The following is a 25,478-nucleotide window of genomic DNA, read 5'->3' as shown; positions in this document are numbered from 1 at the left end:
TTAGAGTAAGGGGGAGCAGCCAACTGATGAAAAGATTCAGAAGGAAGTGTTAAGAAGTTGGATGTTTTGAAGGGGGTGTGAGCAGAAGGGGAGAATAGGGCAAATGTGAAGATGGATCTTTGAACACCACTTGGCTTCAGCAGCAGCTACAGAGCCTTCCTGCATATAGTGCCTGGACTGCAGCATTGATTTGGGAGACAAACGAGGCTTCTGCTGTGTTTATCTTGTGGAAGAAGCTTCAGTCCTTTCATGGGAAGCTAAAGCTTGTGCATCTTGGAGACTGGTCAGACCATTGTGTTAGTGGAAAGGCCTGACAGCACGCATTGTAAGCATCTTCTCCTCCTCCCCCCATCTCCTGCACAGCTCTTAATATATAGCAGTTTGTCTTCATGGGCTGTAATTGATCTGTCTGATTTAGCTCATCAGATGCTCATTAAAGAGCTTGCAGCCTTTCTTATTCATGAGGAGTGAGAGTCAGGAATCTAAAAACGCTTTGTCTTTGTCTTAACTGGATTCATTTAATATTCTGGGATTCAGGGAGGCTAATAAACTTGTATGAGCTATTATGTAAAGGTGAGCTGCCAGGTGAGCATGAAGGATGATCCAAGCTCTGCTGGTGTGCCGAGCACTCTCCAGCATCAAGTGTCAGGTGTGAGCAGCAGAGGGAATTGTTGCTAAAACCCCAGCAAGATGTTCCTCACGGCTCCGTGGAGCACGTCCCACAGCACCCTGGCTGGGTGTGATGACATCCTGCAGCTCGTGGTGGAGGTCCTGGAGCTCTGTCTGCAATGAGGGTGGCATCATATGGTAGTGACGTCAGCGGGCTACTTTTTGTGTGTTGTATCTGGAGTCTGGGCTCCATGTCTGGCTCTTTTTTAAGCGCCGCTGTTGTTGCAAGCGGCCGTGCGTGCTCTGGTGGTTCCTTGGCACTGGGCACTTCCATGTCATGGCCTGCATGCACGTGCTGAGAAAAGGCCTGTTGGCATCCTTTAACATCCTTTAACTGTGCTGGCAGGCTGAGCAAAAGAACAATACCCCTGGGCTCCAGAAAGTGATGTCCTTTCCCCAGTACTTTGATGAACACTTGAGATACTTCCAAGTTGTAAGAAGAGGAAGTTGGATGGGTGGATTCTCAGTTCTGCTCCTTTTCCAGCCTGGCTCCACATGCCTAAGACTTCCAGAAAATCCTTGTCTTCCTTGCAATCATCAGATTTACCACGTAGCCTTGTGCACAGTGTTGTCAAACCAGTTATGCCTTGGAGGTCTCTGAAGTGACTATAGCCATAAATGGGCTCTGAAGTTCTCTGTGGCCTTTTAAGACAGCAGCTCTGCCAGGCAACACCTGCAGCTGGAGCCTGTGCCTGCACCAAAATGTGCTGAGTTTGTCTGTGAATCACAGGGAGCTCTGGTGCCCCACAGACAAAGCCCTGCACGAGGGATCAGCACCCTGGCAGGTCATGCTGCCGTTCACACCAACTGACTTCCCAGTTGCTCTGTGTGTTGGGACTGGGAAACCTTCGGGAGTATAAACCCTTCCTCATTGCTCAAAGTCACAGTATTTATAAATGCTCTGTGCTTGTGTTTATAATTGTGCGTTGTCTTATGTAAATATTAATAGCGTATTTCTTTTTCTTTGCAGTGTACAGAGGCCAAAAAGCATTGCTGGTACTTTGAGGGATTGTATCCTACATATTATATGTAAGTAGTCATCACTTTCCATTTTGCGTTTTCTAGTGCTCAAGAGAGAATTAGATTCTGTAGGCTCATAGAGTGTTGTTATTTCACTAATTATGCTTCTTCCATAACTTCCCTGAGACTTTTTCTAATTTAAAAAAGAAGATGCAATAAACCTTCCTTCCTCTTCTTCTCCACCTCCCCTATCTTTCCATTTCTCCTTATTAAAAAAAGTCTGTAGTCTTGTTGCACCACCTAGTCTGGGCGACCTTTCCAATTGAAAACACAATGCAAGATCTTAAAGGGCTCTTATTTCAGAACACTGAAAGGAAACATAAGTAGAGCCATGTGAGGACAGTTCTCCCTTTGTTTGGAACAAGGGCAGATAATCAGACAGAATAAGAAGAATGCTTTCAAAGTAAGTTTGTCCCTGTGCTAATACTGTTATTTAATTTAGGGTGTTGGGATGATTTGTTATCTGTGTCATAACTGTCCTTTTGATGAGTGTCATCTGCATTCACATCAGGGTTGGGTGTGAACCAAATGTCAATGACCTGTGTGTGCATGATTGAGGATCTCTGTCAATTGCAGTTCTCTGTTTTAAATTGCCCACAGCAACAACAAAAAGGCAGAGGAAATGTGTGGGTGGGAGGCATCTTCCCTATGGATTTAGGGACAGAAAGGAGATAAACGGATGAAACTTTGTCTCTGGGTTGTATAACTATAATTGCAAACAACTGTAAACATAGGTTTATAAAAGAATGGAATAAAATGGGGTGGAGGAGTAGGTAGCAGCATTAGGTTATCTGTTCCCTGAGCAAGCTCTTCCTTGCTGAAGGATTGGAAGTTACTGTAATCCTTATACTACCCAAGGACTTTCCTCCCTTTTCTTCTCCACCTCCACTTCATCTGCCAGAAATGGGAAAGAAAAGCTAGAGACAAAAAGCAGCCAGGAAGCCAGGCTAAAAACAAAGCTCACTGAAAGAATGGAGCACTGTACGGTTTAATCATCCGCGATCCTGAATATTATCTGCTTAGGAAGTGCTTGTGCCTAGAACTCACTGTCTTTTTTTCAGGTGACTGAAACATTGAGAATTACTCATAAATGGTTGGCCAGAACAGATGGGTGAATTTAAATAGGTTCATTTTCTTTGCATGCTAATCACAACAGGACTTTGATTCCACCTACATTTTACTTTGTTTTGCTGCAATATGAGAAAGAAGCTGGGATGTTATGAAATAATGAAAATCCCACTCTACCTTGACATTCAGGAGTGAGTTATTCATCATCACCTTGGTGTTCTGCTTATGTTTCTACCCACCTGCTTTCTTGGGTGGTGTTTGTCTCCCCTGGTGATACAAAGGAGTAACTACTCGGATATTGAGTGTTAGCTCAGGCTCTTCGTGCCACAGGTAAAAATACATACAGAGTCCTGCAAAAGCACAGGGGAGGCTCACTATTTGCAGTGGATCTAATGCACACAAAGTTGCTTTCTAATGGTTTCCTTTGGTTTACTGTTTTCTTTGTGTGCGGAAATGGAGTATGTTGTAGAAAAGCAGTGTTTGATTTTCAGTCTGTCAAAGAGGTTAATTGGAGTTGCACATACCTTTGAACATTGGAAGGAAGAAGGTTGTGAGGGGAGCTGTGATGTTGGTGAGTTGTTGCTTGGTTTGGGAGATGTTTTATTGTGAAGGGAAAACTGTTGTATATTGACTATGTCAGGTCACTCAGAAGACTGCTGCTGGTAGCTGTGTGTGTTTGTGGTAGATGCTGCAGCACCCTGTTCGCCCAGTCTTTGCATGAACTTGTTTCGACTGCCAGGTTCCCAGATAGTGTGTGTAAATGGAAGAAGGAAGAGGAGAGGGGTGGGATGGGGGATGCTCAGGGACTGCTGTGATGGTGATGAGTGTCATGTTAATCCTACTGTTGTTTTTGCGATTATGAGTTTAGGTGGGGAAGAAGAAACACTATGAAAAGACAGTAAGGATTTAAGGATGGTAAAGCTCAGAGGATAGGTAATGTGTGACAAGTGAAGACATGAGAGGGGACAGAGGATATCTGACTACATAGGAGCCCAGCAGGTTTAAAGGGAGCAGGCATCAAAACAACAGGAGGGTCATTGGAGTCTGTGCTGCCCAGGGTGTCCTACTTCATTTCTGCAACTTCCATTTTTGTTGTCTGGGATCCCCAGCTGCTTCCTACCTGCGCTGTCTTTTCACACCTGCGTGGGGGAGGAGAGGCACAGCACCAATCTCAACATCTTCAGGTGAAGTCCCATTGGTCTGGCACTTGTTTGACCCTTCAGTGAGTTAATTTAACTTACTAATCCCATAGAACATTGTTCATTTAGCACATCGAGTCAGTATTGAATCAGTTTGGTACAGTTTTGGGCAAACACTGGTGAAATGGGAGGAAGGGAGTATTCTACACTTTGTGGGGGAGGAGGCAGGAATGGGATCTTCTCCATTAGCATATGGTTGGATGTTAAATCATCTAATGGCATAATATGTAACTTTATCCTGAGAGTGCCTCCTTTGTACAAATATATATCTGGGGTGTGCTGTAGTAAAATGGGTTTTATTTTATCTTACAATTTCTGGAGCAACAGTTCGTAAGAAGCAGATCTATTTAGTCAAATGAGTTTGCGATAGATTCCATTGCTTTCTATCACTCTTTCTCTGACAGAAGGTTTTTTTTTTTTACCCAGTTAACATATGTAGTCTGTCCTTTGGACTTAGGAGTATCTTTGGAGACTTATGAAGGCCAGCAATGCAATCCTTTTTAATGATCTCCCTGTGATTTCAGTCCCATGTTGGCAGTATGTCACATCTGTCTTGGAGACACTTTGTATTACAGTGAAAAGGTTGGCTTGTCAGCTCAGAAATACCAAGTTCTTTATATTCACAGGTCTAGTGAGGCATGCTCAGACCAAGGCATCCCTGGACTGGCATGTCCAGCTGCCTTATCTCTCCTGGGTAGGCACCTCCTCCTGGAAGGTTCCTACTTCTCTTTAAATTGCCCAGAGAAATCCAAGGTGGACTGTCACATAAAATGGTTGTTTGCTTTTATCAGAAGTTTAAAGGCAAGATAGCCAAGTTAATCTTTCCTGTAAAGCCTCTGCTTCAGCCATCCGAAGTCAGAGATAAAACTGTGTCAAAGGGAACATGGGATAAGAAATCAGTGTGCCAAAATAAGTGTACTGGAAATTCAGCTAGATTGAGTGGTAGAACTTGCAGTGATATGACTGTTCTTCTGGAGCTTAAGGGTTGTTTTTAAGCTCTTTTTTTTTTTTTTAATTCGATCTGTCTTCCAGCATAATTATTTAAAAAGGAAAAAGCTGTTAGAGATGTTGCTCAAAGTTTTCTTGAAACTTGTTGGTTATGCTTTTTGTATTGACAGCTAGGGCAAAAGCTGGAGGTCTCTGTTAGAGAGCTAATGATACATCTCTCTGTCCAAAAAGTCAGTGGTATTAGTACCTTTAAATTTTTTTTTCCAATGGACATAATTGTTGTAGCCTTCATAGATCAGCAGTAAGCTTTAGTTTAATTCAAACGAGTGTCTTCCAAATACAATTCAATTTCTTAAGGCTAGACTGGAAAATTATCAAACTTCTACCTCTGCCGTGTGAATAAGATACAGCTTATTTCAGACCTCTAGTGATCATGGAAAGCTTGTCAAGAATTTGAGAGACATACACTGGTATTCTACTATCGATACAGAGAGTTCCAAGACTACTCTTAACTTACTTCACTAGCCAAACCAGCAACTTCTCCATGTCCTAGCTGCCTGAGTCACAAGATACTGTCAGTTAGATGATTTTCTTCCGCTTCAGCAAAATACTTGTGTGGTCTGGAAAAATAAGTAAACAAATATAAAGCAGAGAAAGGACTTAATGATTGGAGTCTTGTTCTTATCCTTCAGAAAAGCAGGGAGCCAAGTTAACCCTGACTTTGCTTAAAGAATTAGATCATACACCTCCTTATGTGGATACACAAAAAGCAATTCAAAATTAAAGCTGTCTCAACAGACTTGACTCTGATCCTCTACAAGGACCCTCATCCTACTCTCGCTTAAATAAGCCAGATGAGTCTTACTCTAGATGTATCTGAAGTGCTGATCATTGACAGAAGAGACAGTCAAGATACTTCTCTCACGAGGCAATAATGTGAGTGCTGACATAGTGAATGCATCAGATTGTGAAACCACCTCCTCTGTATGCAGATGCCAGCAGCACTTAAGAGACTTCAGCTGTTTTTTCCACTTCTGAATTGGGGATGAATAGCAGAGAGGAGGCTGCCTTACACTTTGCTGGTGAGGACCAGTTTGATTAGGATGGTTGTGAATGTCCCCCTTGTTGCAGGGTGCAGTATGTTCTGCAGTATGATTGACCAATCCTATAGGTCTTTTCTGTTTATTTTTCCTCCTGTTGTTAGCTACCATCACATTGGAGCTTTTAATGAGGTGAGAAATTCCAGATGCTAGAACCTGCATGTTTCTAATCCTCTCCTTTCCAGGCTCCATGGCATGTTTATAAAGCAGCACAAATGCTTTTGAGTGCGAGTGGTAAACATGTGTCCCCAGCAATAGAAATACTGTGGCTGATGTCACTGGGTCAGTGAAGTAGTCACCCACAGGGAGAGGGTTGGCTGACTTAAAAGGAGAAAAGAGTTTTGATGCTGTCCAGTATTGAGTTAACATTATTTCAGCTCATACTCCTGGTTTGTTGTGTATTGGATTTTTTAATAATGTGATATTCTGTAAGAGGTAGTGAGGAAAAGGAAGTGACTGATTAGAGAATCAGAGAGTTATGCAAGTGGGAAGGGTTCCCAGGAGACCTCCAGTCCAACCACCTGCTCAGAGCAGCATCAGCCATGGATTCAGACCAGGTTGCTCAGGGCATTAACCAGTTAGGTCCTGGGAATACTCCAAGGAAGAAGATGGCACAGCCTCTCCAGGCAACACGCTCTGCTGCCTGGCTGTCCTCACCGTGGATGAGTTTTTCCACATACCAAGTCAGAACCTTTTTGTTTCAGTTTGCGTCCATGGTCTGTGGTCCTCCCACCTTGCACCCCTGGAAAGATCCTGGCTCCATCTTCTTAGTAACCTCCTCCTGGGTTCTGGTAGGCAACTCTTGGGCCCTTCTGAAGCTGTTTCTTCCCTAGGCTGAAAAAGCACAAATACTTCTACCTCTTTTCACAGAGGAAGTGCCCCAGCTCCTGACTATCTTTGTGACCCTTTGCTGAGCTTGCTCCAGTTTATCAACTTCATTCTTTTTACTGGGGATGCCAAAACCAAATGTGTTATTTTGGGTGTGCTCCAGCAAGTGCTCGGTGATAGGTGGTAGTTACTTCCCTTGATCCAGTGGCTAAGCTTCTGTTGACACAGTCCAGGGTGCTGTTGGCCTTTACTGCTGTCATGACACACTGCTGGTTCATGTTCAGATTGCTGCCTACCATAACAACTAGAGCCTTTTCAGCAGGGCTGCTCCACAGCCAGCAGCTTGTTCATCCTTCTCGTGGGCAAGACTTTGCCTTTGGTTTTGTTCAGTTTCATGAGGTTCCTCTTGGTCCTTTGCTCCAATACCTTGGGGTAGCAGCTCTGCCCTTGAGCTCGCTGGCTGATCACCAGTTTGGTGACATCTCCAAACTTGCTGAGACTTCTCTATTGCTGATTCCAGCAACACACTTGTCAACAGCACAGGTCCAGACCTCTGTGGTACTACTGGTGATTACTTCATACTTCCTAGGGAGAGTGTGAACCACTGACCACTGCCTTCTGAGCCCCACCATACAACCATTTTTTTTTTTTTTACCCATCTGGCTATCCACCTGTCCAGACTGTCATATCTGAACTTGGGTACAAGAAAACTGGGAGACAGTGTGGAAAGCCTTGCTGAAGTTGGGGGAAATGACATCTGCAGCTCTCCAGCTTGTCCACAGATACCATCCACTGCTAGCGTAGTGGTGGAAGCTCTTCCTGCTGCACTTGGTGTGCCTTGCAACTATCAGTTGTAGCAGAGGTTTGGCTTTCCTAATATCACACATACTTGAGTATATCTAAGTGTGTTTTGACTATTCACTGGTGTGCTACTAGGTGAAAGACCTCCAGAAAGAAACAGAAACTTTCTCTGGAAGAGTATGTTAACCGTTGCTGCTGATAAATATGTAAAGACCAGAATAAACACAGAATGCCATCTTGTAGCCTCTTCTAATAATTATCTGAAGCAGGACTTGAATGAATGTTAAAAACATGTGCAGATGAAGTGCTGTATTTTTAGGCTAACGTTTCTGCCACAGAAAGTAGTTTACTGCATACACCAGATGTATGTACACATTCATGTTGATTAACTCTGTTTAATTTCATGTTGAATGAGTGTAAGAACGTTAATAGAAACCTAAAAAAGGAAGATTTGCTCATATTATTCATGTTTAAAACATGTTCCTGCCCTATATGGGAACAGTCACTTCTTGTTCTTATTGTGGCAAAGAATGACGATTTTATTCCATTTGTGGCTTTTCAAAATTTTGAAATAAATGTATTGTGCATTTCCATACACTTTTCTTCCTTTGCAGATTAAATGTTGTATGTTTCACACAGTCATATTCGTTCTGGGTTTTGAATGTAAGCTCTTACGTGCTTGGGGGTCAGTCTATAATAATAATTTGGCACGTTATCAAGAACCTGCAAAATGTTCCAGATAAAAACAATAGAAGAGAGCACTTCTTCCATCAATGTGTGTACAAGAGGCTGGGAAAACCTCCCCACTCTAGACGGAGAACATATGTTGCATGATGGGAGCTCCTTTCTGTGCTCCACATCCTGTTATGTTTACTGCTTTTAATTAAGTTGGCTTGCCTGATGATACACTTAGCTTCCCCATTGCAATTACAGCTGCATGAAGTGTCAGCAGGTGTGTGCTTAGGGCAGGATTCTACTGGTGATTTATTCTGCCAGTTGATTTGAAGCCAGCATGGAGGAGGGAGAGGGGAGGCAGCATGAATAGGTTTGCATGCTTCCAGGAGCATTGAATGGCTGGCACCGTACACAAATAGAGACCTGGGTTCAGGCCAAGGCCACCAGTTTAGCACTGAGCAGCCCCAGGAAGGGCCAGGTTGCATGTGTAGTTCAACACAAGAACGTTAAGTGCACAGTTTGTGTTGTGAAGGAAGAGAAATTATCAGACCATCTGTATATAAAGGCAACAACCTCACCACTATTGCTCAGCCCTGTGTGGCCTTGAACACTAAGGGTACAAAGGCTGCTCTCAATGGTCAGTATCTTTAAGGTGGTATGTTACATGCTTCAAATAAGGGACTAGACTCCCTTGATGCAGATGGATCTGAGGCTGTTGTCCTGACTGCTGTAAGCACCCAGCAACTATCTGCCTTGCCACACACTTGAATTTGCTTTGATGGATCAGTTGTCTGATGCACAACCTGGGGAGAATTAGCAACCCACTCAACTTGCTAGGAGTAAGTCCTGAGGAGCAAATAGGGATTTCATATCTCAGCCTTCACAGGCAATCAAGCAGGTGACTGACCTGATTTGAGATTTGACGCTCTAAATTATTTTGGAGTTGGAGGCTGGCCAGGCATAGGCAGCTTATTCTGAGAAAGATGAGGAAAGAGGAAAAGAGGATAGAGTCTGTCTGATAATGGAGTACTCCTCTGCAACCAGGCTTTTCTCTGGCTGAGGTGCAGCAGGGAACCCAGTCCCACCCACCTCTCGTTTCCAGAGGATGCAATAACCACAGTTCTGGATTATCATGAGTGAACCTCAGTTTTTCCTCTTGAAGCTGTTAGACTTGACTGGGTTCTAAGCAGCCTGATGTAGTTAAAGATGTCCCTGCTCACTGCAGGGGAGGTGGGCTAGTTGACCTTTAAAGGTCCCTTCCAACACAAACCATTTTGGGATTCTAAATACTCATCGGAGCATTAACTCTTCCATGACCCAGGCAGGAACCCTAATGCGAGGCTGAGAATCCATTTCTTCTGGCTTCTCATCAGCAGGGCAGGAAGGCTTGTTTGTGATTTGTGCTGCAGTGGACAGCATCAAGGAGCACTTGACCCCAAAGTCGTCTTGAGGCTTCTACCCCTTTCTGGACAGGGAGATGTGAATTAAAATTTTAAAAGATTTGGTGGCACCTAACTGCTGGCCATTATTACCCCTGTCCTTCTCTGTGTTGGGTCATGTTGTGGCTTGGTGAAAAAAAAAAGAAAAAAAAAGAAAAAATATTTCCTGTGCATTAATATGTTAGCAGATAGCAAATTCATGGACACCCCTCTCCTGCTACCAGCAGGCTGCTTATCATCTCCCAAAGCAGCAAGTGGATGCAGTAGGACTTCAGCTGCTGGGAGCAGCTTGAGATATGAAGAACTAACCATCGTGGTTAGGGCCTGGTGACTAACTGGAGCTCCTTGTTCCTCCTGGTATCAGAAACTTAAAATTCCTCCTCTAGAAAATTAAGACGACTCATATGGGTTATGTGTGGCTCACTTTTGCCAAAGCCTTAAGCTGTGCTGTTCCTTTGCTTTGTTCTGTTAAAGAGAGGCCTGCAGCCCATGTTGAAAAATGGCTATTTAAGGTGCCGTGTACTGCCACTGGGCAAAGCCCAGACCTCAGCAGTTCTTGCTGGGTTCTGCCACAGGAGCAGCAGAGAAGATTTCTGGGTGGATGGTGGATGGGTGTGGTGAGACTTGCTGCCTTTACAGAGAGAAAGAAGGGTCTCTCTGTAAGGTGGCTCTCCTCCTGGGGTCTGAGAAGAGAGGGCTGGGGTTATGGCAAGCTGTTGGGTAGCAGAAGGTGTGTAGAAGGGTCCGTTTGATAGGTGCAGCTGAGCCAATACTGCTCATCCCATCAGAAGGGGAGGAGAATTTACCATATTCTGCTGAGATCTTGCTCAGAGACAATGTTTATAGGCTTTTCACCTTAAGAATAATTGAGAAATAATACCTTTTTCAGCTGCTGTCTGCTCTTGTTTTTCATGCCTGTGTGAAGGACAGGAGCCAAGTATCTTGTCTTGTTGTGGGAGATTTTAGTTGTGTCAAAGCAGACAGGAATCTAATCTGAGCAAATATTGTTTCTGTCTCTGTTGTTTCTACTCTCTAGAAAAAATGACCTGACAGCCCCTTTCCTCTTTTTTTTCCTTATGTTTTCTTATGTAGTTAAGGGCTGGGTGATTTATCAAGTCCTGGGGTAATCTGTCTCTGGGGCTCGCCTGGGTACTGGCAGCAGTGGGTGACTCTCAAGTACAGATGTTCCACTCAGGCCACGGCTGTATTCATCTAGGAAGCAGTTATATCCATTATCCATATGCTGGCCAAAATCAGACTTACATTTTACCAGGTACTGTTCCTGCATGTGCTGAGAGGTCACTTTTGCTATATATAAAAATGAGGAGAAATGCTTTTGGGTGCCGAGCACCTGTGACTGCAGGTAACTGCTGAGGTTATGTCCCTGCTGAAAATTAGGCCATGTCTGCAAAGCTGCCAAGGAGGCACAACCAGCTCTAAGACCAAGGCTGGAGGACAGATGTTGCCTGTCACTCTGCTCCACCAGCCAAAGACCTTGCCTGTGTTACCACCTTGGGATTCAGAAATATTTAGGTGGGACTCCTGAGTGCAGAGCTGGACTCTTGTGTTTTGATTTCCATGTTCCATGGGCTGCTGTAGCAAAATGGATTCCTTGGGATAACCTGTCCACCAGGCTTGTAGCATTAGCTACTCCACGTGTCTGGTTCTCTTCTCCATCTACACAGCCAATAACCTGGGCCTTTCTTTACATAGCAGCACAGGCAATAGCTTTGCTTTGAAAACTGCTTTTTATTGAAAGATGGAAAGGCACATACAGAATAATCTGAAATTAAGTAATCAATGTAAATTAAGCAATAACTCCATCTCTATCACTTACATGGTACACCTTCTCTTGATCCTCCTCCGTACTCCTCATCCTCCAAGTCTGAGTTTTGTGGCAGTGTAGTCCTCTTGAGCTCAGTGGCATTACTCCTCATTGATAGCACAACCAAGACTGAGCTTCATCAGAATTGTTCCTGCTAGTCACTTTATGGTGGTTGCCTCCTTTGCTTTTCTTATTGTTTATGGCTCATTTGATGTTTTTCTGTTCAGCATCGTGGTATCCTGGCAGCTGAATTTCAGGCAGATTAATGTTTGCTTTTTTTAAAAAAACTTTTTTTTGTCCTGTAACAAGTAAATGCATATGCACACTTCAGCTGTCTGCCTTCATCAGTGATATCAGACCTGAGGCTTCCTTCTGGCTTTGAGAGCTCAGCACAGAGTCTGGCTTGAGGTAACCCAGTCTCAGCAGTTCATCCCTTCCAGTTCTTGTGAGCACTTGTGGTTCTTGATGCGGTCTTTTGCCCATGCTAGTATTAGGACCACAGCTGTGACATCTTCAGCTTCATCTGATGCTACTTGCCATTCCCCCTGAAATTTTTCTTTTCTATTAGTTTTGATCTATTGCTATATCCTCCGTTAGTTAACTCCCTCTCTCCCTTTGGTGTTCTCCCCATCACTTCAAAAGTTGCCATTGTTCCTTGTATTCCAGTGAATCCCAGTTTGCTTCATGGATTTTACACATACATGCAGCAATCATTTAACCTACGACTGGCATGCAGCCTCTCTTGGAATTAAAGTCGGGCTTGTCTTCAGGACACTGGTTAGAAACCATGCAGTTTACTGTACTTGGTTGCTGTGGGGTTTTGTGGCTTTCTTTCACCCTCCCATCCTCTATGTCTACAGTAGAGTTTCTGCCACTACATGCGGATTAATAATTTGTGTTTTGCTTTACTCTTCCAAAAGACATTGCTAATCAGACATCTTAAATGTTAAATTGGGTCTATATTTTACATACAATGCAAACAACTAGAGAAGAAACCTAAGAATGCTACAGCCTGCATTCAAAGGGATGGTGTTGATGAGGAAGACCCATGCTGCGTGAGGACAGGGAATGTTGTCAGACCACTATGGCCATACAGGCTACTGAAGACTGTAATCCTTGCTTTATCTCTTTAATTTCTCCACTTTTCAGCAAGTGCCAATCACGGAATTATTTTTAGATGTGATTCTGTGCTGCAGCATCTGCTAAGAAGGGACTCGTTCAGCTGTGCAGATGCAGGTATAAATGGAAAAGAGCTTCTGGACCATTTAATTGAACAGTTATTTTCCTCAGAACACACACAAGTATGGGGTTGGTTTGTGGCGTTTGGGTCACACAGTATATGTTTATGTGAAACTTTGTGCTTTGCTTGTCTGTTAAAGAAAGAAGCTCAGCTTCACCATTTTAGGTGCAAACCCACATAAAAAGGTTGTCACTGTGATCTGACATACAGTCTAGCTTTGATCTGTGACACAGCAGTTCCTTGGTGTGCTAGCAGTACAAGTCCTTGGACATGGAGATGCAGTCATTTCACTCTGCTGAATTATGAATGAAAAGATGTACCTTCTAAATCATAAATCACATTGCTGGCAGTTTTCAAAGGAGAGGCTGTAGGCTTGGTGAAGCTGCAGATTAGCAGAGCAACTAATGGATTGTGTCTTAGCCTACACAATGAGTTAAATTTTGATCAGTGAAACAAGTGCTGCCCTGGGGAGATGCAGTTTTTGGGATCATTGTTGATCTGTGAAAGTGGGAAATTTGCTTTAGAAAAGTCTTCTCTAAGAGATGTGCTCCATCCAGTTCAGATCAATGCTAAGTCTCATTCGTCTTCAGCTGGCATTGGGCACTAGTCCTTCTCCTTTAAGCAGGGCCCAAACACAAGTGTAGTTTAATCAATATGCTTACCAGTTCCATAAGTGTTAAGTGCTTAATGGTTCTGTTATGAACTTAAATCTGCTGGGGTTTGCTGTCGGGCACTAAGAGATTGTACATCAAAGACTGATTATAGCTAAGCTTGTATGTTACTCCATTAATAAGCTGATTTTATCGTCATATTTTGCCTGCTAATAAAGATGGCTTTTGTGAGTAAATTAATTTTCTTGTAATTGGGATCAATGATGTCAGAAGTTGTGTTGTTTTTTCATAGCAAATGAATCAAGATCAGCAGAGCTTCTGCCATACCCTGACAGCAGGATCAGCAAATGAGCTTTGGTTGTTCTCCCAGTCTTTTCTGGCACCACTATCAAGTGGTGGGGAGTACAAACAGTGGGTGGTTATCATGGCATCGTCTTTGATTCCAGGCTCCTCTATATGGGTACGTGCTTCCAAGCTCACAGGTACACAGAATAAAGCTCCCAGTTTGGTTTATGGGTAAAAAGTGAATGAGTAATTGGTGTCAGATCTCAAAGGGGTTTCCCTCCAAGTCATGGTACTGGTTTAGATTCACAGACCCACTAAGAAAATGCAGTGCTTAGCCTTGGATGAGTTGCCTCTGAAAGCTTACTGGCTATTGGAAAATGGAGCTTCTCTAAACATAGCCATAATGAGAGACTCCTCCATCCTTTGCATCATTGTTTTCAGCCATTTGAAAGTGCACTCATCTGTGTAGGAGACAACTTCTCTTTGATGGCCTGTTTATTTGCCATTCAGTGGTCTCTGGAGCTTCATAAACATTCAGCAGTCGAATCTTTCTGTCTTCCAGCTGGTACTTTAGCTCTGTTTTGCAGGAGGAGAAGCTAAGCCACTGAGATTTTAAAAGTGGTGCTCACTTTTAGCTGAGGCGATTTAGAGATTAAAAATAAAAAGTGAATTCGGGTACTATACTCCTTGTACAGATGCTGTTTTAATTTTGGTGGTTTGAATGAGCATAATGATATGTTTTAAAATAACCTTTTCCCATCTCTTCTGGCTCTGGAGAAAACAGATGCAAAATACGGGAGGCGAGGGTGGGCACAGAGGAGGCGTACGTGCAGCCTCCCTGGGCTCTCTGTTTTAGTTTAGCTTTTACTACAAGCTAAGCTCCTGGGGCTTGATTTGGGAAATGGCTTTGGGGCCAGAGGCTGGCCTGATGCATCCACACCCCATCCTGCTTGTGGTCACATGTAGGTGTTGGGGCTGACAGAGCCTGTGTGTGGAGGCAGCGATAAAGGCTGCTCACATCCCTAAAATCCTTCTCTTTTTTTTTGGCCTTAATTGCCTCAAAAAGAGCTTCTAGATTTCTGGGCTCTCTTTCCTCTCTGCTGTTCTGGCCCAACAGAGTCCATGGTGTGCAGCATCAGCAAAAGAGGCTAGTGCCCATCCATGTGGATGAGGTACTCCAACCCAAAAGGTGTTAAAAGAGCAGAAGGGGTACCATGACCATTGCTTTAACAGAAGGCAGCAGCTGCCACCCCATTTTGTAAGGGGCCTGGTCCTGCCCATGTGTTTAACTTACCTCTTGAAAGCTCCTGTTGGGTTGAGGAGCATGGGAGGAATGCTTTATTTCTTGGTCCTGACGGGACTGAAGTTAATGCTGATTTGCCAAGTCCTGTTAGTTTTGTGAGGTCTGGTAGCTTGGACTATGGGCAGTTGTTAGGGTCCTGGCAAGCTTAAAAGAAGGGTTGGAGGTGGGTTGCTTTCAGGTTTAGGGATGGCAAAGTAAGTGTTTTGTCTTTTGGTATGAGTGACTCACTCTCAAACTGGGTGTCTGAGTGTAATGATGGACCTTGCCACGGTGATCATCTCAAATGCTCCGCTTGCTTAAATAAATCCTGCCTCGTTGTCATCAGAGGAGCCTGTAACTGTTTTCACTTGCAAAACAGCTGATTATGTATCCATAGAGCATCCTCCTCTGGCCCCAATTAGAGGCTGATGCCTGTGTGACTTGACGTATTTTGTGAGCGAAGGCCTGTTAATTGAGCGTGTAAATGTGTAATTGCCTATACAATCACCCGATGGAGGTTTTTTAGCTTTGCATACAAATATGAGAGCACAGTCATGCAGTTGGGCAAATTTTCCAAAAACAGATTATTAAATATGTGCAGTGAGCATACAGATGTGAACATCCTTCAAAAGATTGATCTAATTGTGGTAACCTCCTTGTTTCTTTTGGCACATGGATATGCTAATCTAAATGTTTTCATCCAAGTCTATCACACACCATAGCTTCTGTGATGCCTCTGTCCTTTTTCCTACAAAATATGTTTCACTGGTGTGGGAAATGACAGTTACCATAGAAATTGTTCAGAGCTTGCTGTTAATGTGTGTGCTGGCTTCAGTGAAGTGGTACCTTGTGCTTACGGTGGTTGGTACCATAATACCTTTTAAACGGTTCTATTCTGTATGAAATATTAATTTGAGATGTGTTTTTTTTTAGAGGAAAACCTACTTAAGTAGTGGCAGTTGTTGGCAGTTGCAGTCCAGTACAACTTCCAAGAAGAAAAAAATGCCATTAAATTTGCAAACAATGCCAGTACAACTTCAAGAAGCAAAAAATGCCATTAAATTCACAAACAACAATACACTTGAAGTTTTCTCTGCACGTGGTGGTTTCTCTGTTTGGAAGCTGCTGATAGGCAAAGAATGAGTGATCTGGCAGTTTTGACCTTGCAATTCTTGTCTGTAGCACTGAGTAAATCCCCAAATGGCTCGTGTTTGAGGTCTGCAATGTTCATTTACTGTGGAAGAAAGCACAGTACTGCTGCTTTGCTTTATAACATGTCCTTTTATTTAGAATGAAACATTGCATTCAGTCTTTTTGAGGTGGCTTGAAATGAAGTATATAGGAGGGTAGCTTCAATAACATGCCGAAAGTTCCTGGATAGTGATAGAGCTGTGAGCAGGGGCATCTTTCACTAGGTCAGGTGCCCTCTCCAGCTTGACCTGGAAGACTTCCCAGAGGCTTTGCCTCCCAGTCTGTGGTGATGTAAATAACGCCCTGGGCAGGGGTGCAGACGGCCTCAGAGCTGGGGATGACACTTTAATCTGAGGGACATCGCTCCCCTAACACCCTTTTCTTTTTATTTCTCTGCAGATGTCGCTCCTATGAGGATTGCTGTGGTTCAAGATGCTGTGTAAGAGCTCTTTCTATCCAGCGACTATGGTATTTTTGGTAGGTCAGGGCATTTGGGAATTTTATATTTGTCCTGTTCTTGTCTTGTTTGTAGGACTTAAATCAGCATGTTAATAGCCCTGATATTTTAAAATAAAGTAGGTACATGTATGCAGTAACCTATAGGTTTACATAGAAATGCAAGGACTTTGGGTTTTTGCTTATAAAATTACAATATATTCTCTCAATATAGTGAGAAATCACTGAAAAAGGAGGTTACTTGTGTCAGGTTGACCTTTTCCTGCGTCTGCATCCTGCTGGTCTGTACAGGCAGCAGTCCCACTTTTATTCAGAATTGCTGAATTCCTTATGCCTGTCCCAGCTAGGACCAAGCAGCAGCGTTTGTCCATTTTTGTGGGGCATTCAGCTTTGAAAGAGGATTGTATAAGGAGGATTGTGCATTTAGGCAGGGTTTAAGATATTCCTGCCAGCTGAACTGGGGCTTCAATTAAAAAGGAAGAGAAGTACATTTACGACTACGAGGATTTCACTGGAGATGACAGCAAGGGAAAAGAAGGCAGAAAGATCTGAGCTTGTGAAACCAGCAGCTCAGTAATCTGGATAAAGCTTAAACTAATCACTGTTATATGCATAATGAAAAAATAAGGTAAATTTGTTTTGGAGAGGAATTTAAGAAAGCACCTGAATAAACTCTTCTCATTACAGTAGAGAAAAAGCAAAAGCTCTCCTAGAAAACCTGATTTCAGGCATTTGTATGTAGAATTTGAAGACCGCTTTAAAAAAAAAAAAAAGCCTTCAAAATTGAAACAAGTAAACAATGAAAACCAGAAGCCAGATAGCTACTATAATACAGAGATTTCCCAAAGCTGACTGTGGGATTTCAGTGTGCAATCCTTACTGATACAACTGGAGAGCTCTGCATCTCAATCCCTGGGGTGACGTCGTAAATCTCTGCTTTTCTGTTCAGAACAAATCCTTTGCAGAAACGCTGCCAAGAGGGAATGTATTAATATTGGCTCGGGGAAATGGGAGCTCCTTCTGCTCTCGTTTCCACCCCAGGAACAAGAACAGAGTTTGACCCTCTCCGTGAAACACCTCTGGCTGCCGCGCAGCGTCACGCGCCTGCTCTCGGGCACCTGGGAACCACAGAGTGGTGGGGCTGGAGGGGGCCTCTGGAGGCCAGCCTGGCCAGTCCCCTTGCTGAAGGATGTTCACCTGGACCGATCCAGAGGAGATAAGCATGCTGGGAAGGCTTGCCTCTGGCCAAATTTGGTGGCCTCTGGCCAACTTCCATCCCTTCCAAAAGAGCACAGCTGTCATTGTCTTCCAGTAATTGTCTACAAGGCCCTGAAGTGAGGTGGCAATCACAGGCAGAGGAGCCATTTGGGTTTACAGGAGTGACGTGGTTTGGGGTCAGGGCTGCCCCCAGAACTGTAACAGGCACCCTCTGTTAACCCCCTTCCCCCACCCCGGAAAGGGGAAGAGAAAGGGAATAAGGGAGAAAGACTTGTTGATTAGAAAAGAAAAGAGCTTTAATGCTACCACTAATAATAACAGTCATAATGATAATAAAATGGAACATGTACAATTATATACAAAGTTAGTACAGAACCCAGCTCCCCCCAGTGGCAATATGTCACCGTCACCCCTGGCTGGGGAGCAGCCCCCGGGGAAGGGGGTCCCAGGCTGGGCTCAGCCACACACTGAGGGTCCAGGAGCTGGATTCTGGAACTCAGTTCAGGAACACAGTTTGGGATCAAAGGCAGGATGGATGGAGTCCTCCTCAGGTGCCGGCCACTGCAGCAGCAGCAGAAGCGAGGAAGGAAGAAGGTGGCAGAAGAGGCAACGGAAGGGGTGACAGAAGGGCTTGTCCCTCCTGAGCCTTCAGCTTTACTGGCTATGAGGGCTGTGGGATGGAACACCCCACTGGTAAATCTTGGGGTCAGTTATCCTGCCTGCTCCTCCCCGCAGGTGCTCTTCCCCCCTCTGTGTGGGATCCAAGCTCAGCAGTGGCCTTGGTCTGCACACCAGTCCCTGGCAGTAACTCTAAACATGGAGTGTTGCCACTGCTAAACCCAGACAGTTTGTGCAAACACTGCTAACTTCAGACAAGGCAGTTAATTAGAAGAGCTTTAGCTAAAAAGTTAAAATCACTGGATGGAACAGCTCTGTTCTACCCCAAACCAGGACATTCCACCCTTTATTCCATACTATTGATGTCATATCTATCCCTAAGTTACAATTTCTTTCTGTAGAAAAGCTCATTAAGTTCAGGATTGCAGATTTCTGTGTATCACAGCATCTCTCAGGGCAGGGAAGATGTTACAGAGTTCATCATGGTTAGCATCCACAGGTTGCAGAGTCATCCTAGGAGGCTACTGGACGCCACTTGATGAAGCTGGCTCCTGTCATCATTGCAATGTTATCCCAAAAGACACTTATGAAATACTGTTATTATTCTGCAATTAACATACAGCTTTAAAATGGAGTATTTTCACCCAGAGTTAAATTTCCCTGAGGTACATGTACTTCACCACCTTTCATCATCACACACTAAGTATGTCCAGGGCCTTGAGCAAAAGCAGCCCCACGGATGGGTTTGCCTTTGCCTGAAGCAGGGAATACCCACACAGTTTTCCCCAGCAAATTCCTTTCACACACCACGGGGACTTTATTCCCTTCTACTGTATGTAAAGGGTCTGACTGGGCAGGACCAGCTTGACTGATGGATCCTCTGGTGTTAACTAACCAGGTGGCTCGTGCTAGATGCTTGTCCCAGTTTTTAAAGGTTCCACCCCCAGCTGCTTTCAGAGTAATTTTTAGCAGCCCGTTGTATTGTTTGATTTTCCCAGAGGCTGGTGCATGATAAGGGATGTGATACACCCATTTGATACCATGTTCCTTAGCCCAACTGTCTGTGAGATTGTTTCTGAAATGAGTCCCGCTGTCTGACTCTGTTCTTTCTGGAGTACCATGTGCCCACAGGATCTGTTTTTCCAGGCCCAGGATGGTGTTCCGGGCAGTGGCGTGGGGTACTGGGTAGGTTTCCAGCCATCCTGTGGTGGCTCCCACCATGGTGAGCACATAGTGCTTACCCTGGCAGGTCTGAGGCAGTGTGATGTAACCAATCTGCCAGGCCTCCCCATACCTGTGTTTTGCCCATTGTCCCCCACACCACAAAGGCTGTAACTGTTTGGCCTGTTTGGTTGCGGTGCACGGTTCATGGTCGTGGATGACCTGTGCAATAGTGTCCATGGTTAAATCCACCCCTCAGGCACGAGCCCATTTGTACCTTGCATCTCCTCCCTGAGGTGTCATGGGCCCACCGAGCTAAAAACAGTTCACCTCTACGTTCCCCATCTAAGTCTGTTTGGAACACTCTAGCAGCATGATCCACTTGCTGGTTGCTCTGGTGTTCCTCAGTGGCCCAGCTTTTGGGCCCATGGGCATCTGTGACATACTTCTACCACAAGTGTCTCCAGGCGAGCAGCAATGTCCTGCCACAGCATGGCAGCCCAGATGGGCTTACCTGGGCATTGCCAGCTCTTCTGCTTCCACTGCTTCAGCCACCCCCACAAAGCATTTGCTGCTGTCCAGGAGTCAGTGTGGAGATGGAGCACTGGCCACTTCTCTCGCTCAGCAATGTCCAGGGCCAGCTGGGTGGCTTTTACCTCTGCAAACTGACTTGACTCACCCTCTCCTTCAGCTGCTTCTGCCACTCGTCGTGTGGGACTCCACATGCTGACTTCATTGAACAGAACAGCTCTGTCCTACCCAAACCAGGACAGGGAGCCTTCATCACTCACTCGCACATCTGATAACTCATCAAGGAAACACAATGGAAGCCACTGTCTGAAGAACAAAATCTTCTGACGTGCCCTTGCTGCATGTGCCCATTTCCACAGCACCAGGGCAAGGGAGTGATGAGAACAGGCTCGAAAAGGAGCTGAGAGGAAAAGAACTGAAGCAAACTGATGTCCTTTTCCTTGAGAATGTGTATCCCATCTAGCAAGCACAAAGCAGAACTTGTCATGTTCCGTGATGAATGCTTCAGGCTTCTGGCCTGAGCTGAAATGCTAGGTACCATGTTTCCCATGGGAGACAAAATTACAGTGTCGGGTAATTTAAGAACATCTAAGAATTGTCTTTTAAGGGCAACAGCAGAGTAGTATTCCTCTGTCCCCCACAAACCTCCTGGACAGCTTCAGTGCTGTAAGCATGAGGCTTATGTCCAAAATACACAGTTTGAAACTGTCCCAAACTGGAATTTCAGTTCAGCATCTTGGTGGCAAAGGTCAGGTATGAACCTGAGCTTTCCAAAAGTTCAAGGGTGTTTTAGTTTCAGTTTTGTATTTTGCATGCCAGAAAGCATCAGACAGTAGCACTAGTAGCTAAAGACATCTGTAATAGATCCATAAGTGCCCCACGAGTGGTGTCTCAGATGACATAAAACTCCTCTCAAGAGACAACCAATTTAAGAAACCCTGATAAAAGCTGTAGGCCTGTGATTGATAGATGGTACTCTTGTTTCTCTCAACAAGCAGCCTGGGTTTGAGAGCTGCCTGAATGGGGCTGGGTTTTGACTTCCCTCTCCTCTGTGCCCAGGTTCCTGTTGATGATGGGAGTCCTGTTCTGTTGTGGAGCTGGTTTCTTTATCCGAAGGCGGATGTACCCTCCTCCACTAGTAGAAGAACCTACTTTTAACGTGTCTTACACCAGACAACCAGTCAACACTGCTTCAGGTCAGAGACTGCTCATTGAACAAGTTCCACTAATTTCTTATGTTTATAAATGGTGTGTTTGGGGGTTTTGGTTGGTTGGTTTTGGAAACTGTGGAATTTGGACAAGGGATCGCGCTGCACTGAAGCATGCGGCCACCTCCTGGGGGGAGTGAAGTCTGCCTTTCAAACATCATAATTCTGCTGCAGTGAGTGTACAGGAGTGGTTTTGAAACCCAGGATGACAGGACTTTCAGTTCCCTTCTGTTATGTTTCCTAATGTCTTTAGAGCTGTGTCCCCGTTCATGGAAGGAGGCTAGCAAGTTCCCACTTGGCAGTGTAGACAAAAATGATAGGTATCCAAAATGAACAGTGATGTGAACAAAGAGTTTTAAATACAGTTGATAACATCTGGCAGAGGTGAAGGAAAGCCTGACATTTTTCTACCATAATCTGGCTGTCTTATGGGTCTGTCTCATTTGGCTTCCGTGCTGTGCTAGTTTTTCTGCACCAAATTTGTCCTCTCCTGTTAGTCAGATTGGTGTCTCTCTGGTCAGTAATGGCTGTGAGCATCAGGAGAACCTACCTAGTGATGGCTTCTCTGGCAGTACTCCTTTCTAGGTTTGCTATTTCTTCCCCTCTGAGTGTTAGTCCCAGTTAGGAGAATCCCAAAAAATAAGACTCATCTGCAAGGAGAAGATTTGGGGCTTTACGGGAGCTTTTTTAATCCATCTGTCTCTAGTTGAAGGACCTTCTGCAGTGCTGAGATTTTATCTGAGAGCACACTCTGGTGCTTTGCTTTCTCCCTGTCTCAGCAAGGCCAAACTGAGACATTTTTAACCACTGTCCTGATTGCGTAAGGCAGTGGTAATTTGTGCCAGAGACAGGAGTGCAGGCATGCTTGCTACGCTGACACTTTTCCTCCTGGGCTGTACTTTGCATGTTGGATTAGAAAGAGCTGAAGCCAGAGGATAATTATCTTTTCTGACAACTCTTTTTTGGACATGGCATTTTAGTTTTGTTTCATACTGGCTTGGAAGTGGAAATACAACCGAGTATTTTGTAATGAAAAGGAGGATCTCTGAAAATCTGGTGCCTCAAAACCCTCTATCAAAAACAACCTTCTGAACCATTACATCTCTGCAATTCTGTGGCTGCATGAAGACCACCTCCTTAGAAGTGTCCCAAACCCCTTGTAGCTAGCTGTGACTATGAGCATAGTGCAGAGGTGCAGCATCTGCTTTTCTACTTGATTGAACAAGCATTTCCACAGAGAATATTTATTTTTCAACAGTGGAGGGTTGGGGTGGAGCCAAACTAACAAAACTAATATTTTTAAGCCTGAAAAATAACCTCAAGATTATGAGAACAGGCAAGGTCTTTGGCTGGATTGGGAGATACCAGATGTAATTTTAGAGCACAGTTTTTTTTTTTTTATGACACTTCATGGAACACGAGTTGTGGGCAAATATAAAATAAACACAAGCCCTTTGATGACCTGCTTATACCACCTGCTTCCAGACTCTTAGTACTGGTATGTAAAAGCTTTGGGCTCTGAGGTAACCCCACCAATATTTTACTTTTTTTTTTTACTTTTTCTACTGTTCTAGGAATATTCAATAGCAAAAGCAATGGGAATAAGTAGTCAGCCAGGCTCTCATTTTTTGCTAGCTCCTTTTCCAGATTTGACAGCACTAGCCAGTTCACTGTTGAGGTGGAGCCTTCAAAACATGTCTCCTTGTCTGTCTCCCTCCTTCTCTGCAGAGATAACAGCAGCCATCCCAGCAGCAGCTTGGAAGTGGGAGTGCTTTTTCTGTGGGCCTGAATGGGAAAATGGCTTGAACACCTCACTTACAAGCACCAGTTAGCAGACCTGCTGGTGTCTTTTATGTCAGCCCTGGGTTACATAGCCCCAGACTGGCAGTTGAGGTGCTAAAAAAAAGCCCAGGACCCTTTGTAGACACTTAACAAATACTTACTCAGCTGATTCCAGAAGAAAGTTGATATTCAGCTGTTGTTTTCTGCTGGGATTAATGAACTGAAAAAATATCTCAAAAGTTTGATGTCCATACTCGTGTCATCGTTCTCCCCCCCAATTTAATAAAAATACATGGAATTTTTAACAGAAATGGTTATTTTTCTAAAAAGCCAGCTGGAGTGAGCTACCTCAGCTTCTCCCATTTCCCCAGGTGAATGGAACCTGCAGAAATGCCAAGCTGGGCAGCATTTCACTTTAAACCAAAAATACTTAAGAAAAAGGTTACAGAAAACAGTATTAGCTCAAACTTTGGAGAGGTAGGAGTCAGCCCTCCTTCCCAGCCTGGAACCCAGGAGCTGTGTGCTGGTGCTGTGCATGGAGGCAGAAGAAGGACTTCTTGTCGCCGTGGCAAAGGCAGAGAGGCTGCCGAGCAGCCCTCTTCACTCCAGCAGGCAAAAGGAAGAATTATTCTGGTGCCGTGTTAAAAAATATTGTGTAAAGAAGGAAATAGCTGCGTTCCAGATCTGCTTCCCGTCCTCATTGTTCCCAAGTGTCCAAAAAAAGCTCCTAGTCAGACAGCCCAGGCTCTGAGACAGTTGGCATCCCCGTGCCTTATGGCTCACCCCGTTGGATTTAACGTTGTAAGGACACGTTTCTGTGCTCGGTGTGTAGCTCCTTCCTCAATGCCTGAAGCACTAAGGTGTGCTCAAAGCTTCAAGAAGCAAATATTCCTTCTGTGGAGATACTGAGTCCTAGAGCCACCAGGTCATGCAAAGGAATGATTGAGGGAAAAACCCCTTAGAAGCCATGTCATTACAGGAAAAGCAGACTAGCACCAAAAGAAGAAAACCTGTTGCTCAGCCAGGATTTTTTTTTTAATTTTTTTTTTTTTGGCATTCCAGCTTTATTTAGAGAGGAAGCTCTAAATAATTCTACTAATCTACATCTTGAGATAGAGACAGTCTGTGACTTTAATTGCTGGAATTGCATTGTCTTCCCCCACCACCCGCTGTTGTATCTGAGGAGGGTTACATGGCACCTTTGTTACTCCTCATGTGTCATGGCTAAGGAATTTTGCTTTTGATCCTACGTTTCCTTTCCTTGTCCCATCAGGCTCCAGCATCATTTCCTAAACTTAATCTGTGCAGAGCAATCTTGTCCCATTGTCTTAGCCAGTCTTAATTTGCCTCAGCTTGGGTTTTTGCTTCGTACATGTTTACTCCTCAGAGGGGAAGTTATCTGTTTGAGATGCACTCTGGCTTACAGGCACATCCAGTGCACCACAAAATAATCCGTGAAGTCCTTTTGTAAAAGGTGACACCCCTTGTCTGGGTGGGATCCCACACCTCTCCTCTCAGCAGGCACAGCAGCTTTTCTGTCCAGGGCACTGAGCTAGGCTTGCTGTTTCCCTCTCGAGTGGTGGTCACCTGGGGCAGTGGTGCCCTTTGCTTCACTAAATTCTTTCCACTGCATGCAAAATTTAAACTTCTTGGTGAAACCTCAAGGAGTGAATGTAGACCTGGAAGCCTGGGTTTTCTCTGGAATGGGAGAAAGGTGGCTCGTTGTCTTTGGTCTGGTGAACACTTTGAGAAACCTTGCCTGAGTGTGCAGAGCACAGACCTTGGGAGAGCATCATCTGACACTGCTGCTGCTGTTGTTGACACCTTTTCTCTCTTGTTCTTTCTTCCAGGGTCACAACAGCCTGGAGTGCCCTACTACACAGATCCAGGGGGACCTGTTATGAACCCCATGGCAATGGCTTTCCACGTCCAGCCCAATTCCCCACAAGGAAACCCGGTTTACCCACCCCCACCTTCCTACTGCAACACACCACCTCCCCCTTACGAGCAGGTGGTGAAATCCTCCACGTGAGGACTCTGGCTCTCTGACCTGACTACCTGACTGTCTGAGAAGAAGGTGCCATTGCAAAAAGACCAAGGTGGAGGGCATCGCCCTTTCGAACACTTCCTACTTCTCCAAGTCCTCTCTCCCTCCCCTCCCTGCACCTTTCCTCATTAAAGTTACTTGCAAAGGGGTAATTTTAAATATTTTTTTTTCTTTTCTTTATTTTTTTTTAGTAGAAGTGGATTTTTTCTTTGTCTTCAAAATGAGAGAAGTCGTCTTTGTAATGCTTTTAATGGAAACCTATATTTAAAACCTGTA

At 44.5% G+C, this 25,478-nt stretch overlaps 1 protein-coding gene across 1 annotated transcript; it reads left to right on the top strand.

Moving 5' to 3' along the window:
• Positions 1-1,639: 1,639 nt before the first annotated feature.
• On the top strand, positions 1,640-25,478 carry VOPP1 (vesicular, overexpressed in cancer, prosurvival protein 1; the record flags this gene model as incomplete). The annotated part of the gene is made up of 4 exons (XM_008935835.1): positions 1,640-1,698; positions 16,581-16,658; positions 21,225-21,361; positions 25,006-25,478. Coding segments are annotated over 4 exons (456 nt in total), but the record flags the coding sequence as incomplete, so codon positions are not given.

Source organism: Merops nubicus, unplaced genomic scaffold (genome assembly GCF_000691845.1).
Source record: "Merops nubicus isolate BGI_N331 unplaced genomic scaffold, ASM69184v1 scaffold1090, whole genome shotgun sequence".
NCBI classification, from domain to species: Eukaryota; Metazoa; Chordata; class Aves; order Coraciiformes; family Meropidae; genus Merops; species Merops nubicus.
The sequence above is the reverse complement of the archived record's forward strand: the minus strand, read 5'-3'. Positions and strand labels throughout refer to the sequence as shown.